Below are 18,114 nucleotides of genomic sequence, written 5' to 3'. Positions count from 1 at the left end.
CATGCTAAGAGACACTGTGTGTGTGTGGCCACAGAAGCTGTGCAGCCAGTGTGAGAGGAGGGAAAATGCTCATGGCTGTCTTGAACCAGAACCATAAGCACTTGTCAGGCAGTCTAAGCAGTCCCAAGCCTTCACCCAAACACGTCCCAACGCAAGCAGTGCCACGGCCTCCCTGCCTTACTGTCCAGCTGGGAGACCAGAACTGTGTCCATGGGGTGCACGGGAAACCATTCCCAAGCTCAGCCCCAGGAAAGCCTTGAAGGGGGAGAGAGAAATCTTGTGCTCACAGCACTGCAGCTGCTCCACCCTTCTGAAACCAGCGGTGCTCTCATGTGTGGCCTGAAGATGAACAGAAATCTAGAGATTCTAGTGCTTTCAGTGAACAAAATGGATAAAATTTGTTTCTGGCTGCAATTTTTCAGTAATATTTCAGCTTTATAAAGGTATTTAAAAAACCCAACCAAACTGTGAAAAAGTTGTTAATTTTTAACAGCATCAGGGCACTTGTGGTGAGTCCTTCCCAGTGAGCCCACCTGGTCCCATGAGCCCACCAAGCCCCAGTGAGATCTGTGCCTCTTCTCATGCTCAGAGAATTCTTTTCCCAGGTCTATCCTCTCCAGTGCCTATTGGTATCTGAAGGGAGGGTGTCAGAGGATGGAGCACGGCCCTTCTTGATGGTGCCAAGAAATAGGACAAATAAAGAAGGGGTAGAAACTGATGCACAGGAAGTTCACCTGCACATGAAGAACTTCTTTGTTGTACCTATGACTGAGCACTGGAACAGGTTGTCCAGAGAGGTTGTGGAATCTCCCTCACTGAAGATACTCAAGAACCTGGATGCAATCCTGTGCCCTGTGCTCTATGATAACCCTGCTTGAGCAGGGAGGTTGGACCAGATGACCAACTGTGGTGCCTTCCAAAAATGACACATTCTGTAAAGAAAGCTGAAAGTTGACCAAGTACTAAAATCAATAACCAACATTAAAATCAAATCTTCTGCAAGTTCCGACAGTTCTCTTATAGTTTCTAATACAGCTTGGCACGTATTACAAGCAACCGGTCATGAATAATAAATTACAGCCATGTTCACAGAGCTTTATGCATCTGCTCTCCCAAAACACTCCAGTCTCGGGCCCGGCCACGCCTCCGATAAGGACAAGGCACATGAACGCGTTTGTGCGTGTGCGGACATCGCTGTGGATGCAGTGGCGGTGTCCGGAGCCGGGATAACGCCGGGCGGTGCCTCGGGCCGCACAAGCGTGTGCGGACATCGCTGTGGATGCAGTGGCGGTGTCCGGAGCCGGGATAACGCCGGGCGGTGCCTCGGGCCGCACAAGCGCAGGCCGAGCCCACAGCCGCGGCTCCGGGGCCCGCCGGGAGCGGCGGGGCCGCGCCGGGCGGAAGTAAGTGCCTGCGGCCGGGCGGAAGTGCCTGCGGCCGGGCGGAAGCGGTGGCGGAGGAGGGCGGAAGTGGCGGCGGAGCGGCGCTGCCGCGCAGGTGAGTGGTGGCCGGGCTGTGGCGGGAGCGCGGCCTCTCCTGCCCGCGGGAGCCCCGAGGCGGGGCAGGGCACGGCCGGCCTGGCCTCACTCGGTGTAGCCAGCTGGGGCCCAGCACTTCGCCGGTACCCTGGTGTAAGGAGGAGCGCGGCTACGGGCGCCGCGCGGCCCCCGGTGCAGTGGCTGTGGCCGCCGTGCAGGGAGATGCTGCGGGGTCTGTGCCGCTGTGTGCCTCACTCCCGCTCGCTTTCCCTCCCTTCCCCCATCAGAGAGGCCTTGCCAGGCCGAGTCTCCGTCGGCTGAGACTTGATTCAGAGTAGTTTTTGAAAGTCCATGAGTGCTGTGAACGCGGTGGGAACGCTGGAACCATCAGCTCTAAAGTGTGTTAATAGCAGTTTGTTGTTTTTCATTTTATTTTGCGCTGTCCTGGTTTCTATTCATTGTAGACACTCTCGAGACAAACTGGGACAGAAGTGTTTCTGTTGGCAAGGTGCTGTGAGCATGCACACAATGTGTGCCCCACAGGCAGTCACAGCTACTGAGTCTTTTGTGACCAGCATGAGATGTGGAACCTCTCTGAAGAGAATTTCTTGCAGCTGTTGACTCTTGTGGCTGGGGTTTTTCATCTGTGAGTGTCTTTCCAGTGTCTGCCTTCTCTGTAGCAAGTAAAAGTGTCAAGAAGACTGTTGGCCATTATAGCATTGTGTGCAGAAAGCATTTTTGTGACAGAGCAGAGAATGCATATCGCCATTTTGCAAAGGAGCCAGTAATCCAGAGTGAGGCTTTCATTGCCTGCTGATCTCAAGTGGGGAAATTGTACTTTTCCACTGGCTACTGGGCTGCCCAGGAGAGACTTGAGATTTGACTCTCTTCTTCTCCTTTTAAATTCTTGCCACAACCAACAAGGTCTGAAGAAAGAGGTTAATTTGAGGCACTAATTGTGACAGCAGGACCTTGTATGCCTCTTCCACCCAAGTCTGATAACTTTTTGAAAATAATGCAAAGCTGTAGACTTGAGAATGGGTAAAAAGGCCTTCCCCAGGATTCACAAATTATGGTAGCAGTCAGAGATGATTTTTTTCACTTCAACATACACAAATTTTCTCTTGACTATGTCTTTTGACACAGTAACATCATCACAGATGTTACTGTCTGCCTTTGCGTGTTGGGCTCTGCTGCCGAGGAAGAAAAATGCACTGTAAATGCTGATGAACCAGAAGAAATTAAAAAGCCTACCAGTGTTGGATTTTATCAAGTAAGATGATAGTGTGTCCACACAGCAATCACTATGTAGTGGAGCGCAGAGGTGCTCATAGTCCTTGAGCAGTTTTGATCCCTTAGCTGTGTTCTAGGACAGTAGCTCAGTGTGTTGCTTACACTGGCTGGCTGGTGTCTCTCTGGGCAAACAGATGGTGTAAGCAGCCAGTTGCAAGGCTGGAGGTAACCAGGCTGCTGGGGTTAGTGTTGATCCTCAGGAGCTTGTTAGTTGTCCTGTGTGCTTTCTCTGAGCTCTGCTGGGTAGGAATGAGGACTCCTGATGGCCAGGGGAGTGTTGCTGATGTGCTGCAATGGCTTCCATGGGACCTGGGAAAAGGTGCCCGAGAAGAAAGCAAAGAGTTTTCCCTGCATTCATTCTGTCTGCAGGTCCCACGTGTATTGAAGCAAAGTCTTTGAGGAAAGGATTTCTGGAAGAACATCCAGCCTCATTAACAATGGCTGCTTGGCCATCTTCTTGTGCTGACAGTTTTCCAGTGAAACAAAGGCAGTTTGAAGACGCGCTGTATTTCTTCCTTAAGTTTTGGTAGGGAGAGACTTGGACAAGTTTATGTAGAGCTCTGTGTGGAGGAGGCTTCTTGCAGAAAGCTTAGCAGCACGGTTTGCTTCCAAGTGTGTGTTTTGTGCCTGTTAAAGGAGGCATCCTCCTCTTTTGGGCTTTGAAGCCTGTGATGACAGGGCAGGGAATGCTTGGCTTGGGATGCGTGTTCTGCTCCTGATGGATATCAAAGAGGGTCCAAGCAAGTGAAGTCTGTCTGTGGGAGCCCCGTTGTGGCAGCAAGCTCCATAAATAAACAGCAAGTAGGTGTGTGCTTTTACTAGGAGTACAGTGAAATATATTTGCAAACAGTTTACTTGCTGCCTGTGAGAAACGGATTGCTGGTCACAGGCTCTAGGAATCAGAAGTGGGGAGCAAGAGTCACCAGTATTTTCATGCCTGGTAGATGAGAGGTGGAGTAGTTGCCTTCCTGGTGAGTTGTCATGTGTGCAGTGTAAAAAACTCTGTATAAATCTCACCCTTTGTTTTCAACCCCAAATTGGCCTGGGCAGTGAATGGAGATGGTTTGAAATAGCAGAGCTTCTGCCAATAAGGGGCCAGTGGAAGAGAATGAGAAGAGGAGGTCTATATGAGGAAGAAAGACATTTTTCACTTGGGAAATGTGAGTGAGAAGGAGAGCAAACAGAGTCAGGGAGTGCATTGTCCAGCTTTGTGTGGACAGTCTCTTGCATCCTGCCAGGGATATTAATGCTGGGATCTGGAGAAGATGATATGCTGGAGCACGCGGTTTATCTGATACTGTGCCTCTGAGATTCTTGGTTGGCACTGATAATTGAGCAACTCAAGTCTGTTGTCTTGGGCAAATTGTTACTCTGACTTTGCAAATCCCAGGCCATGTTGTTGGCATCTGGCAGTGATGCACTTTTTGTCTGTCATTTTGGTGGCTGGATGCCATTCTGCTCCTAGCTGGCTGTTGGACCTTGTGCAGACTTGTCAAGTAGTCTTTTGTTCAACAGTAAAGAACAGGGTTTCATTCGTGTGGGAGTCCCATTTAAGTATTTGTGTTTGGAAGATCCTGAAGTAGGGGCTCTGTAGTCTGTGCAGAAATGTAAGAAAAATGAGTAGTTTTCCCTTGCTGTCCCCATCCTATCTCCAGGAAATCTGGCTGTGTTCCTCATTTTCCATGTGTTCGTGTCCTATGTGAAAAGCACGTGTGGCTGGGCTGCAAGAGCAAGAAGGCAGGATGCTTTCGAGACCAAAGCCTGGGGAGTCCGAGGCAGACCTGCTGCACTTTCAGAACCAGTTCCTGGCAGCCAGAGCTTCACCTGCAGTGAAGATTGTGAAGAAAGCAGACAAGAGGAAAGGGAAGGAACAGAACACAGATGCTGAGAGACCCCCGCTACAGGACAGCAAAGATGTAGTCATGTTGGATGGTAAATTTGTTTGTTTCTTTGAATTACTAAGATTCTCGGTCTCTCAACCCAGTGTTGCTTTTCCCTTGCATTTGTGCCCTTCTTGCAGTATTATTTATTCCTTTGCCTTGGAAATTGGCTTGTCCAATGTTACTAGCATCCAGTGGAACCACCTTTGCTGCTTTAGTCCACATTTATCAGCTGTCTGTGATACCTTGCCAGCAAGAGGTCTTTTCTGTAATTTGTACTGTTTGGACTCTCACTGCTTATTTTGCCAACTACCCAGATTCGGTGTCTTTGAGATTTACCTCTCCTAGCAGCTCCAGTTTTCAGCCAGTAGATCTGGCTTGTTTTTGTTTTCTCTTTCAATAGTAGCTGTAATGCTTTTGTCGTGTGCTTCATCTCAGAAGCACAGGGTGCTTTTTTAAAAGCAGCAATATAAATCTTGCAGTACTTTGTTCCAGACAGAGGAAATCATCTGTTTATAGCAGGTGGAAAGGAATTTGTTCATTATCATACAAATCCCTCACTTTTAACAGCTCGCAGCGGAAATGTGCTCTTTTATGCCTCAACACAACCTACAAGGACAGTATTTGGTTCTGTACAGCCTTACTTCTTCCCTTAATTCTTGCAGTAAGATCTCAGTACCCTTTCCTGCTTATGGAGCTCTTTGGAAAGACTTTGTGCCAATACATAAATAGAATCTTCAAGCATGTTTCTCTCCACTACACACTTCAAGTTAGAGACAGGGGACTCTTAATCATCTTATATTTCTCATCAGAGGAATAAAAGGTGCTATTAGGAGGCATTGGTGTGGTACCTGTTGCACAGTGGTTATACAGCAATAACTTGACTGCTTTTATTATTATTGCTTCCCCTCCTCAGGTCTTCCTGATTCTCTCCCACCTCTAACTCCAGCTCCTCCAAAAAAGTCCAAGATCAAAAGTGCTAGTGTCCACTTTGAGGATGAAGATCCAGAGGAAAGATTGGAGAGTCATGATCGACACATTACAGCAGTCTTCAGCAAAATTATTGTATGTCTGTCTTTATGTGATGATCTAGTGTTTGCTTATTTGAATACTCTGAACTAAGTAGGAATGAAGGGCTCTGTGGCTGCTTTTTATTTCTACAATGTAATGAAGCAGCACTGTAGACCAGGTCCGGGAGCACCTTGAAAGAAAAAAGCTCTTTGGGTGTATTTTTGCTCTCAGTTAAATACAGTTTCAGATCTGCCTTCCAGCCCTGACTGCCTACAGGTAACACTGATTGCATGCAGGCATGTGCTGTAGTGTGGATTTGGGTGAGTTTCTGGACTCTACTGGGGATGTTCTCCTTGCTTTGCCCTGGCCTTGGTTTTCCTTTATCTGATTCTTTGAGTGATGTGTGGAGTTTGGCATCCCAGTCTTTTGGAAAATAGCCTCACTTTGTCTCTAAATAAGCACAAGGTATTCTGAGCCTGACGGCAATGTGAGCTGCAGAGCTGAGAGATTTTGAGCCTGCTCTCAGACAAACATGTCTGGCTGTTGCAATGGTTTTACAGGGTTTGAATTTTTTTCTTCAGGAACGAGACACCAGTGCAGTAGCAGTGACCATGCCAGTCCCCACAGGAGACCCATTCCCAAGGGCATTTCACCGCTCTGAGATAAAAAGTGAGGTAAGGTTAGAAGCAGATGTTTTATGCTACCTTCATTAACAATTAAACTTTCTTCCATTATATCCTAATGCTTAGTGGGGCTTGGTAGGGCTCAAAATAACCAACTCAGTATGCTGGAGATTATGAGCTTGCTCAACATATCTGTGGCATTGCCGCCTGAGTGAAGAAGTTCTTCTACCAAGCTGCCATCAAGTAGCTACTCCCTACCCTGAAGTTAAGTAACATTGGAATCTTCTTGGTTTACCCGTCTTTGGCTAACTTCACTAAGGAGGATCAAATCTGCAGTGCTGTAATGGAATTGATCCTGTTCTGCTTGTTTTTTTCTGGGGAGCAATCTCTTTTAATTTGTCCACCAGGTTCTTAATTGAAGTTCCACCTGGTTTCTCCTGGCATAACATTTGAGTATGGTTGGTCAAGTTATCTTTTGCAGCTTTTTTGATTTTGACATAATTATTTTCTGAGGTTGTAAAACTGTAAGACATGGTTGCTATTATCAGTTGTTGCTGTTGTAGCAAGGACTGCTAGCTGAGTGGGAGTCAGATGCTGGGAGTTAATATGTGATTGACAGCTGTGGTTGCTTTGAGGAGGTAGCTTATTTTGAAGGACAGCTTTTTTGAAAGACAAGAATAATACTTTTTAAACTACCAGTTTTGTTTGCCTGTTGCAGAAACACTCAAAGCAGCTACCAAATGTTCAAACTGCCTTTTAAGCTTCTTCTCTGGACTGGGGACATTTTTTGCTTAGTCTCCTTGGATTTCCTGTGCATCCCCTGTGCAGGGCTGTTGAGAGCCATGCCCGTCCATTACCTAGGCAAGCAACATGGTAATTTAGCCAGGATTATTTTAGCACTACTTGCCCACTTCTTACTGTGTAAATCTCTTCACCCTGCTGCTCTCTAATCACCTTTTAAGAAGCCTGTTCCAAGCATGTAGTGAGCACAGTGAAGTACAACTCCATTTATACTCAGAAATCCAAGGTATTCAGCTATGCAGAGCTTCCAAACAGCAGGAAAGCTGTAACTATTGTGTTCGGTGATATTTTCGGTGTATTTTCTTTGCTTGAATTCACTTATAATTAATCATCTTCCTTCTCTAGGTGCCAAATCATCCATGTCTTTGTCTCTCTGTCACAGCAGTAAGCTATGTGTTTAAAAAGAGTCACACATGTACAGAAAAGGGCAAGTGACTGCCAGAAGCCTCCCTGTATCATGTCCCAAAGTCTGATCTGAGGATCAGATCTATAAATTTATTAGTGGCAGGTGTGCAGGGAGACTCTGGAGAGAAAAATGAATATGTAGCTTCCCCCTTTGCAGGTGCAGCTGGGATCTGGAAAAAAAAGTATCTTTGCTCAGAAGATGGCAGCGAAAAGAGCTGCTGAAAAGGTGGTGACGACTCCCTCTGCTGCCGAGTCCGTGGAAGTAAGATCACCTGCTCCGGATGCCTTGGATCCTGTGGGATCCCTGGGAGAGGTGCCTCTCCCCAGCGGCAGGGATGGTAAGTGGAGAGGGTTCTTCTTATCCAGCTGACCATATTTGCATAGCCTTAGTAACCATAATGTCAGTGCACCATATTTTTATTGTTGGTAGCATTGTAGCATTGTTGGAGCATTGTTGTCCTCAGTTTAGGAATTTCAAGGTCAGTTGGAATGTCTGTATTGTGGCAAGGATTTGAAATGGTCTCAGATGCAAACTAAAAATTCTAAGGAGAAAATTCTGAGATACATTCTAAAAATTGGGTTAGCTTTCTCACTGGTTTCCTTTTCACTTCACACAGGGAAGTAGATTTGTTTTTCAAGATTCTTCTCCTCCTTCTCCTTTCTCTTTGTTATATGTGAAGTTTTTCTTGCTTCTTCACTGATTTCCACAATTTTAGGAAGAGGGTGGTTCTGTGTTGAAAGCATTTGAGACCACTGTGATGTGGGTTCTCACTCCTACTGAAATGTTTGAAAGCTCAGTTTTCTATCACCAGATCTGCTGCCATGAGACTGTGGCTTTGCTCCATAAGGAATGCTGTGAAGCAGTGCTGATGAGTCAGTGCCACCTCCAGCACTTGTCTGACAGCAACGTGACAAGGAAAGATGAAGTCAGTTCAACTGTAACCAGCATCTCCAGGCTTTTTAAAATTTGTGTTGTCTGAGGCAGTCCAGTTTGCTTAGGACCACTCTGAGTCTGGCTTTTTCCCTGACACACTATTTTTTGCACTGAAATAGAGGGCAGATATAATTTGAAGATTATCACCATTTGGCTAAGGTTTGTGTCATCCCTGCCCCCTGTTAAATAATTGGTAAGAGAACTGCAGGTGTGCTGTGCTGTGTGTGCAGAAATCCATAGTCTAGGTCACTCTAATGTGCTTACTGTATGTCCTATTATAATTGGACATGTATAATTCTGTCTGAGAAAGCTGAAAGGGAAATAGAGCAGCCTTATAGCTGTCATCCTCTTGAACATTAACTGTTCTAAAATGTAATAACATGACAGAGAGATTACAAAATGGCTTGGCCTCTTCAGCCAGACTGTTGTGGCAGGATCACCAGAAGCAAGAGAGGGAGGTGTGGGAATCCAGGGCTTCCCTCTGGCTGCCATGGAGGGCCTGGGACCCTGGCAGGGGGTCAGGAACCCCCCTGTACAGAGCCCTGAGAGACACTGCCTCTGATCTCTGTCCATGGAAAAGAGTTTTCAATCTTACAGGATGAATTACAAGCTCTAAGTGTTTAATATGAGTAGTAATTAAGTGCAGCACAAGTGCAAAAGTAAAATTTTAAGTTTCTAGATTAGGGGTTCAAAAGGGACAAGATGGAGGAAATTGGGTGTGGTTTATCCTTTTTCTCCTTCTTCATGCCCTCCATGTTTCACTGTAGTGTTAGCATTTTTCTATTAGTTTAGACTAAAGACACACTGTTCAACATAAATTATAAATATTAGCACATTATAATAAATATAACACACATAATTTCTAATATATAATGTTTATAACTTCCCACTAAGGGGCAGAGCCCCACACGCTGCCCTGCAAGACAAACCTGCGGCAGGGCAGCAAAACATGTTATAAATAAGCAAAAATAAACAATCTTAAAAACCAGCACAAACAAATTATAACTTCTTCTTTAGCAACGGGGCAGAAAAACAGAAACTTTTTACAATCTCAGAATCATAAATACCACAAATTCCAACAGGGAGGGGGAGCTTTATTTCTTGTAGTAGCAATGTATTTGTCTGTTGCAACCCTTAGTTTAATTGCTGGTGGTGGGAAGTGTAGGGATGGCTTTCCAACAGGGAAGCTTACTGAAACTTTTGCCAGGTCACCTTGCAAAACAACTGTGGCAATGACATCAAATGTTCTGGTGTTATGTTGAGAGTCATTGCTGCTGTTTGAACAGGGGTTTGATGCTTTCAGGGCTGGATAGTTTAGGGGCATAGGGATGGTCCAAGTCAATATATGGAGCATATGAATAAAACATAAGCAGTAAAGTTGCAAAGTCAGGTCCTTGTATAGTGGGTTACAGGAGAGCTGGAGGGTCTCACACTGACCAGAGGAACATGTTATGTGGTGCTATGGTTAAATGAAATGAACATTTAAAATGGATTTAGATTGGGTGATAAAGGTGACTCAGTTTTGTTTAGAGTAGGAAGAATGTCCCTTGCTGTAACTGCTAATATGTTTAACCCTTGAAGGTGAGTACAGGACGTTGTTAGAAGCAAACATGCCTGTGTTGAGAATTGATCCTGTATCACTCTGGAAGCTGGTTTACCTCAAATAAGTTTCTGTGTTGCTTAGCAGATATTTACTAGGTCATGGTTCAGCTGACATACGAATGTGGGTTCAGGCATTCCTGGGCAGGGAAAGAATCTAGTATTCACTAGGTTGGAAGAATGCTCTGTTGCATCAGTTGTGGATTATGCTGCAGTTTACCTTTTTGTGCTGTTGCTTTGCATTAAAGATACATAATTCCTTTCCCTTGCCATCTTCCTCAAGCTCCCAAAGAAACAAGCTGGAAATTATGTCAACATGTTTGTTGTGACATGGGATAAAAGCACAAATGTTTTAGTTTTGTTTGAAGCTAAACTAAACTTCTTTACTCCTATGCTAACTTTACTACCAAGGTAAAGAAAAACAAAACAACAAAAGGAGAAATTATGCAAGCCTGTTAATGACAGAGTTGAGATTTATTCATGATGCTATAGACACAGATCACTAACTGTTTTTTCTGCTGCTTCTTACAGATAAAGATGATGACTTTTGGACCTCTCAGCATCCTTGTCTCATAACGGGAGAGGGTCTTGGAAGCCAAAAGAGTAAGCAGGAAGCTCAAGCTATTCACAAAGAGAACTTGGAGAAGCTGCAGTCCATGTCTGAGGAGGAGATCCTGCAGGAGCAGGCGAGGCTTCTGGCTCAGCTGGGTATGTGCTTCCCAGGGTCAGCTCTAGAGTTGAGGCAATTCATTGAATGTGTAGGTGTCCTGAAGTCTTAGCGAATTTATGGGTCAACAATGGGAATTTGGAGTTCCTGCTCCTTCCATATTTGGATAATCTTGCTTCCATGTCATGTCACTGGCTTACGACTAAGAACTAAGTGTGATGAAATTAGAGCGTTTATTTTTCAGTGAGGGTTGGTTTGGCTTAAGTCTTTCCTGTCACCCCTCTGCTGTGGGTTAAGACAATCCTTGCACTTTATTGGCTTGCACTCTGAATACATGGTTGCACATAAATGTTTAAGGTCCTAAAATGTATTTTTTTGAAGCTGATAAGAGGCAGTGTCATAGCAATGCTAAGGTGAGAAAGAGCCCTTGGTCTTCCCCTCCAGAATACCTCAAACTCGGGCCAGAACTGTCAGTACCCATATAGGGAGAACATATGGGCATGTGGGAGATTTCAGTTCAAACCTATACTTGTAGAGCAGAAAAACTTGAAATTAGCCTTGACTTTTAGAAAAAGTGTTTTAATTATCAGGCTGTTGGATACAGGCATAGAAGGGGTCTGATCTATCTCTGGTTTGGAGCCCTGTCCACAGTGGTATTCTGAGAATGCCTATCACTGGCAGCTGATGACAAGGTAGAGGAGAACACTGAATGTGGTGTGTTTGATAAGACTTCATGTGATCTGGGTCACTGCAACACTTGTTGGCATTGGTTTGATGAATTTATGTGCTCAGGAAGAGCAGATGTACAGATGTAGGTGGCAGACAAGAATTTTTAAAATTCTCATGATTTCAGGTCTTCTAGCATCGAATTTAGATGTGAGCGGCATTTTAGCTGTGAAGTCTCTTGTGGGTTCAACTTCAAGATCATATTAATTATCTTGACTTCATTGCAGGCAACATGGGTATAACTGGAAAGGTGGCAAAGGAACTACACAAAATAATTGCAGCCAGATTGTTTAGGTACTCCATCCTTCATTCAGATACCTGAGTATTTTATTTGGTTTCACTGCTTATAACAATGGCACGAGTGTGAAAAATACCCTGATTACATACTTGCTTCTTGTGAGTGATTTGTGATTTTTGCTCCTTGTCCCCACCACTCTGTCCTTTGGGATATTAGTGAAGTGAATACTTAAAGAGTTTAAAAAGGATGGGATGTACTGTAAGTATTTTTGAACAAGATTTTCTGAAGCAATGTCTTTTCTATATGCTTTGTAGATTACAATAGTAGATACTTTAGTCTTTTGAGGCCTTAAAGAAACTGGGAGTAATTTTGGAATTCCCAGAATATCTGTGTGATGAAACACTCCTGAACTAAATTGCTGACTTACAGATAGATTTAGGAACTGTACAGGTACAGAGCTGTGAATTAAGGAGACTTTTTCTCCATTTTCGGGAGTGTGAATAATTTGTGCATGTTAAGTGCTGTCCAGTCCCTGAATTAACTTCTTAGTTATGAAGCAGATGATACTTTGTGGTGTGAAGTATGGAATGAGTATGTAGTTCTGTGCCGGGCAGTGTCTTGTTGTTGGTACCGTGCTGATTTTATTAATGGAGACCCTGGACAGAAGTAGACTTAGTTTCTGACATACTGTGCACAGACTGACATCAGTGGCTTTTTTGTCACTGTGTGAAATGATGAAATTATGAATACAGTCTTCTGTGTACAGTGAAGTGTAAGAAAGTGAGAGTTCTTGCCTGCATTCAGAAAAAAAGGAATACTTTAATGAGACTGGCTGAATGCCTGTCCTTCACCAAGGACGGTTTAAACTGCATCATTGAGGAGAACGTGCAGCAATCGTAAGTGTGGGATAGTTGTTCCAGAGACATAGGAGTCATTTTTCAGATGACTTATCTCCGGTACAGAGCATTTCTCAACTGCTAGTCCTTTGTCCTCCAAAGAATAAATAAGCACTATAGGTGTTATGTTCTACTTTATATATCTCTGACACTGCTTACTGGAGTATTTCTGTACCTTGTTGAGGCACAATGCACAATACTCTCACTGTTCACCTCTGGCATAAGCATCTCAGCACCATCTTCTAAAGAAGACTGTTCAGAGAATGTGCACTCCATCCAAAATGATGTGGGATATCTGTAGCAGATCTGAAAGTAAAATGATGGTCGTAGAGCCATATGAACATAATCTATCCTTCAAAACACATCTACCTCCCAAATGTTTCTCTTCAAAGCATGAAGAGAATGGCTGTGTCTTTTTTCTGGGTGTTGTCAGACCATAATTGGAATGGGGAGTTAGTTCAGGACAAACAAAGATCACCTTGGAACATAATATCTGAGCTGTGACTTGCAGTTCTACTGCAATTCAATAAAGATCAGGTAATTACTTTTGTGGGGTCTGTTGTGTGTATTCTTCTAGTGTTCAGATTGATGTCACTGTGTAGTCCACAGGCAGGGACCACAGACCAGAATTCTCTCCACAGTTGATAGTCATGTTTAGATGTCACATCTGAATGGCAGTGAGGGGAAAAGAAGCAATTATCTTTATTTGTAAGCTGGGAAAATAATTTTTTTGTGGTTGCTTTACCCTGAAAGACATTTGTCAGTTCTTTCTCTGGTGTCTCCTCACCAGTCAGTTACTCCCACCTTATGTGTCTAAGAAGTCATAAAGCAGTGGAGTGCCTCAGTTTGAAGACAAGTGCCAGCTGGTAAGAGAAAGAGGACACGTAGAAAAGGCTGAAACATAAATAGTAGGAGCTATAGGCCTATAAGTATTTTGAGACTTTCTTTCACATCTCTGTCTGTCTCTTTGTCAATACTTGCAGATCCCAGTTTAGTTGCTTTCTTAAAATCACAACGTGGTAACAATGAAGGCCCGAAAAAGGAATTAAAAATGGAACTGAACAGACTGGAGGAGTTTGTGGAATCTCTGCCTGTGGCTCAGCATGGTGTAAGATCATCTCTTTCCATGCAGGAGTCAAGTCTGGAAGAACATGAAAGGAAGGAAGAAAGTATGAAGGTAGAAATCATGGGTAAGAAACAAAGTGCATATTGTTAATTTTCTGAAAAATAAAAGATTTGTATGGTGTTTACATCAATCTACTTCCTAGTGATACAAATCTGAATTTTATCCTTATATTAAAAAAATATGTGTTTTAGGTTTAAAAAAAGACATCTCTAGATGGGCTCCACAGATTGGAAAGGTGGTACAGTATGTAATGGAAGTGACCTGTTCATTTTGAAATTTGTTCTAAGACCTCTGAAGGGAAAATGTGTTTTAAACTAGGCATCATTGCTCTTGTGTTCAGTCATGTGAACAAGGATACAGAAGAGTGTAGTAGTGAGATTCAGCTGGATTTAACTGGTACTGGGCTCAAGAGAATGCTGGGTAGGTAAGGGTTAATGATTTGTTCACAGGATAGCACAGAGGTGACCACTGCTCTCACTTTAGGGAAATTGCTCATATAGAGCATGTTGTCTTAGTGTGACATGGCTCCTGATGGCCCCATTCTGTGTCTTGCATCTCAGAAGGCACCCAGTGATTTTCACAGGATAGGGCTCTTTTCTTTGTGCTTTGGATGGAGGGAGAAGTATTAAGGTGTAGAATGTCCTGCTTTTTGTGGAGTGCTACAGGGCTATTGCCTCTTATGACAGAACCAGAACCCTTTAATGCTCAATATGTGCCTGTATGAGGAGAAAGATGCTTTATCTCCAGTAGCGAGAACAACCACATATATTCTCATAGCTGAGAAAGGAAGAGTTTTCCATTTAGGCTTCTGCTCTTATTGTTGCTTTCCTTGCTGCTTTTTCTCTATAGCAATTTCATTTTCTCTGTTGTGATTTTTAAGCTCCCGTTGACATTTTCCTCACACTTTTGTTGCTAACATACTTGTCCCACAATTTCATGTAAAGTTTTGCCTTTCTCCATCTCTTGATCCTCTCTTCTAATGCATTCTTTGTGTTCCAGTGTAACCTGCAGAGTGACTAAAGAAGTCTCTGAATCACTTTGGGATTTCAGCTTGATGTTTGCAAGAGATAACAAGCATTTACCATTTTCATGCTGAGAGCTATGAGTCTGTCAGTGTATATCTGTGTGTGTGTATTCAGGAGAAGTAAAGCTTGGTGTCTTTTTGAGTAGGGCACTTGACTGAACAGTCCTTTTGCAGTTTATCCTCAAGTTTTACTTTTCCACAAATCCATCTTAATCAAAGAGATTATTTATAGTTCTTTTTAGTCCCAGAACAACTGAGTGCACAAGTAGCACCAGGTCAAGTGACATCTTTTCATCTCCTGGGAGCAATAGAAGCATGTTGTTCAGCCTATAATGGTAATAATAGTAATGCTCTTGGGAATAGCTCAGTGTTTAAAACATTGTGTGTTGACATCTTTTGCCTCCTATAGAAGAGAGCACAAAAAAAAAAAAGAAAAAAAAAAAGATGATTTTTCCAGGATACTTGGAACAACAAAGGGTGAGCTGAAACACAGTTAAAAAAACAAGGGAAGCCTTTCCAGTACCTTAGTTTATGCCTGCAGCCCATCTTGGCCAATAGGAGATGTAAAAATTAATTTGACGTTAGCACTTATTGTTGGAATTTTAGCATCTGTTTATATTCAGAAGTAAATGCATCATGAATAGCCCAGCAGAAATGGTCTCACTGAATTTTTGGTGATGACACAAATCAGTAAGATTGTTCAAAAGTCAATCCTGACTCTCTAATGACATAAAAGGTTACTGTTTATTAGAAACAAGATGGTGAAACCTTTATCCAGCAACTTGTAACCTTATAAAATGGAAAAATTAATTCTGTCACTGAGAGAAAACAGGAAGCAAAGCAAAAAGTAAAGGGGTTGAGTGGTAGCCTTTAATGTAACCCAAGTCTGAAAAAGTTCAGTGCAAATGTTGTGTTCACATTGCCAGCTTGTGCCTCTGTAAAGGGATTTCTCAGTAACAGTCTGTTGATGCCTTGAAATATATATCCATCTTCTCTTGTTGACAAGATCATTGTATTAAGGGCTTCTAGTAACATGCATGATCTTATTCATAAAATGATTAGCTCAACCCTGTCAATTTAGTGATTAATAGAGAAAACATTTTGTTAAATTACAAATGTCAATATATTTTGTTTTTCTGCTGATTTTATTTCCTCTCATGTTGTATCTACCACCCACAAACATTCCGCTTTCGTACATTTCAGATGCTTTTTCCTTCACTTCAATTAAAATGCATGCTGAGCCTTTGGCTGAAATTCTGCAGAACAGCTTTCTGGCTGAGCAAGATAACTATGTGCTTGGTTCCTTGCCTGATTCAATACCACATTGATCATTAAGGGTGCAGTTTCATTCTAGAGAGGATGAGTGCCCTTCTTGAAAGTTTATCTGCTAATTGGAAGAAAGTAAAAGGTTAGGTTTCAGGCCAGTTATCAGCAGGAAGAGATCTGATGAAAGAAGAGCATCTCTGTGGGACTCATTGTTCCTTGCAAGAGAAAACCAGAGTGCTAGGATTAATAGCTGCAATGCAGATGAGTTCTGGACTGCTCCAGCAGAAGTGATGCTAATGCTTTCCATGCCCTTAAACTTCCTTTTACATGTGCTTCCTTTTGAGATAGCAGACTTCTTACCTCATCTCTTCTTATTCTGGTTTGGGGTGGTATCCTAGGAGCAAAGCCTTACCTTTCCTGGTTATATCTCTCTGGTCTCTTCACTTGTGATATTCTTCCACATGCTGGTATGTCTCTTTCCTTGGGGAACTGTTGTGATGTCAGGCACAAATGTCTTGTTTCTCAAATTCTTGTAGTCAAAACTCTTTATAAAGTTAAATTAGTAATTTCTTCCTTTAGTATTTGCACTTTTGAAATTCTTGTTCAACTGTCCAGTTTTCCCACTGAGCTGTCTCTGGAAAACTGTGCAAATTTTCAGCCATTTTGATATTTTCTTCCCAAGCTGATCTCTTCAAGCCTTTAGGGAGGGATACCGAAGAGCAGCATCACAAATGCAACCAAAGCACAAATATTGGGCTGCCTTCAGTGTATCTAGGCTAAAATTTTACTGGGTTCCAATAATTTGCTGGTACTCTGATTTAATACTTTTCAATTTCATGTCCCCCCAACACATTCTTCCTTGGATGATATTAGTTTGCTTTCTCAAAAGTAGGGATGATAGTATTTTTTCTGCACTGGTTCTGATAATTTTGCCTTACTTGTGTCCTGACTTCTGTTCAACTTCTCTTAAATTAGCATTGTCTGAATTTCATTACAATGCTGTTTACTTCCTCTTCTTGCTCTCATGAAAGATGAAAATAGCTTTAAACCTTTGATGTTTATGCATAAGACAACAGTCAGTTTGAAAATGGTTTTCTTTTTATTTTACATAATCTTATATTTGATACAGTCTTTAAGCTGAGTAGCTTGGCAGAGAAGGAATAATATTTCCTTCATCACTGCCTTGGAAGGTAAGACTGATGTTTCTTTCTTCCCACACAAAGATGATGATCTGCCTGTGAAGCCCAGAAAGGAGTGGATTCACATGGACAGTGTAGAGTTTGAGAAGCTGGAATGGATGAAAGACTTGCCCTCACCTCGGCAGAAGAAAACCAAAAAGGTTTGAAAGCAGAAACTGATACTTTGCATGTTTGTGTCTGGATCATGCTTCTCAGCACTAACAGTTTTCAAGGCTTCAAAAACGAGTCCTCTGGCTGCTCAGTCTGTGGAATTTCATCAGATTGAGATTCCCCATTTTCTTTCACAGGATGGAATGATACAGGATGAGTTCAGTCTGTAGCACTCAGGAGAGCTAGGAAGTGAGAGTCTAGCCATTGTAATCTGGGATGAAACAGGTGTAAAACTGAGAAAAAAGGAAAGATAAGAGTATATTTTTTAAAAAGAATCTGAGACCTGAGGAGTTTTTGAATTGTCATTGTAAAAAGTATTATTTTAAGAGATGAATTAAGTGGACAACGATAGAAAAAATTGTTTTCTCCCTCCTCCCTTTTGCTATAGGGAATGCAAGCTTGGTTCAGTTTAAAGGGAGAATTGATTCCTGCAGATGCTGATTTGCCAACACATCTAGGCTTGCACCACCATGGAGAAGAGGCAGAGGTAGGTGGGTGTAATATAATAGAAAAGGCACACACATTTCTGTTTTCTGTGTTTGATTTGGTAGATTCTTTTCGTATCAAGCTTTTTAGTGACAAAAAGCCCCTTTAAAAAGTGCAGTAATTTTTCTTTAGAAACAAACCCCTGAAGGTGGTTGTGTCTGCACAAGTTGTGTCTGCATGCATGAGCTGCATTACTTCCAGAAAACTGTTGATGCTTTTTCTTTTTAATGTTATTAAAGTTCTGTGGTGTTGGAAAAGGGTGCACATACTTCCTTTGCTTAAGAAGTTCAATTTTCTCCTGTGACATGTAAG

The 18,114-nt window shown here is 42.7% G+C and overlaps 1 protein-coding gene across 5 annotated transcripts in view; it reads left to right on the top strand.

The window, feature by feature from the left end:
• The first annotated feature begins 1,452 nt into the window (after window positions 1-1,452).
• Window positions 1,453-18,114, top strand: part of RPAP1 (RNA polymerase II associated protein 1) — a 40,166-nt gene continuing 23,504 nt past the window's right edge. For 2 of the 5 annotated variants that reach the window (XM_085580281.1, XM_021533468.3), the window contains exons 1-9: window positions 1,453-1,497; window positions 4,479-4,703; window positions 5,568-5,716; window positions 6,244-6,336; window positions 7,649-7,829; window positions 10,556-10,732; window positions 13,535-13,741; window positions 17,191-17,306; window positions 17,705-17,803. In XM_085580281.1, coding sequence (XP_085436407.1) covers window positions 4,514-4,703; window positions 5,568-5,716; window positions 6,244-6,336; window positions 7,649-7,829; window positions 10,556-10,732; window positions 13,535-13,741; window positions 17,191-17,306; window positions 17,705-17,803 — 1,212 coding nt within the window. In that variant the 5' untranslated portion in view covers window positions 1,453-1,497; window positions 4,479-4,513. Of the gene's footprint in view, window positions 2,752-4,426; window positions 4,704-5,567; window positions 5,717-6,243; window positions 6,337-7,648; window positions 7,830-10,555; window positions 10,733-13,534; window positions 13,742-17,190; window positions 17,307-17,704; window positions 17,804-18,114 lie in introns of all 5 variants that reach the window. The other 3 variants (XM_021533467.3, XM_085580283.1, XM_085580282.1) reach the window with 3 other exon arrangements.

This window comes from Lonchura striata, chromosome 5 (genome assembly GCF_050655825.1).
Source record: "Lonchura striata isolate lonStrDom1 chromosome 5, ASM5065582v1, whole genome shotgun sequence".
NCBI classification, from domain to species: domain Eukaryota; kingdom Metazoa; phylum Chordata; class Aves; order Passeriformes; family Estrildidae; genus Lonchura; species Lonchura striata.
Note: the sequence above shows the minus strand (reverse complement) of the source record. Positions and strands in the feature narration are given on the sequence as shown.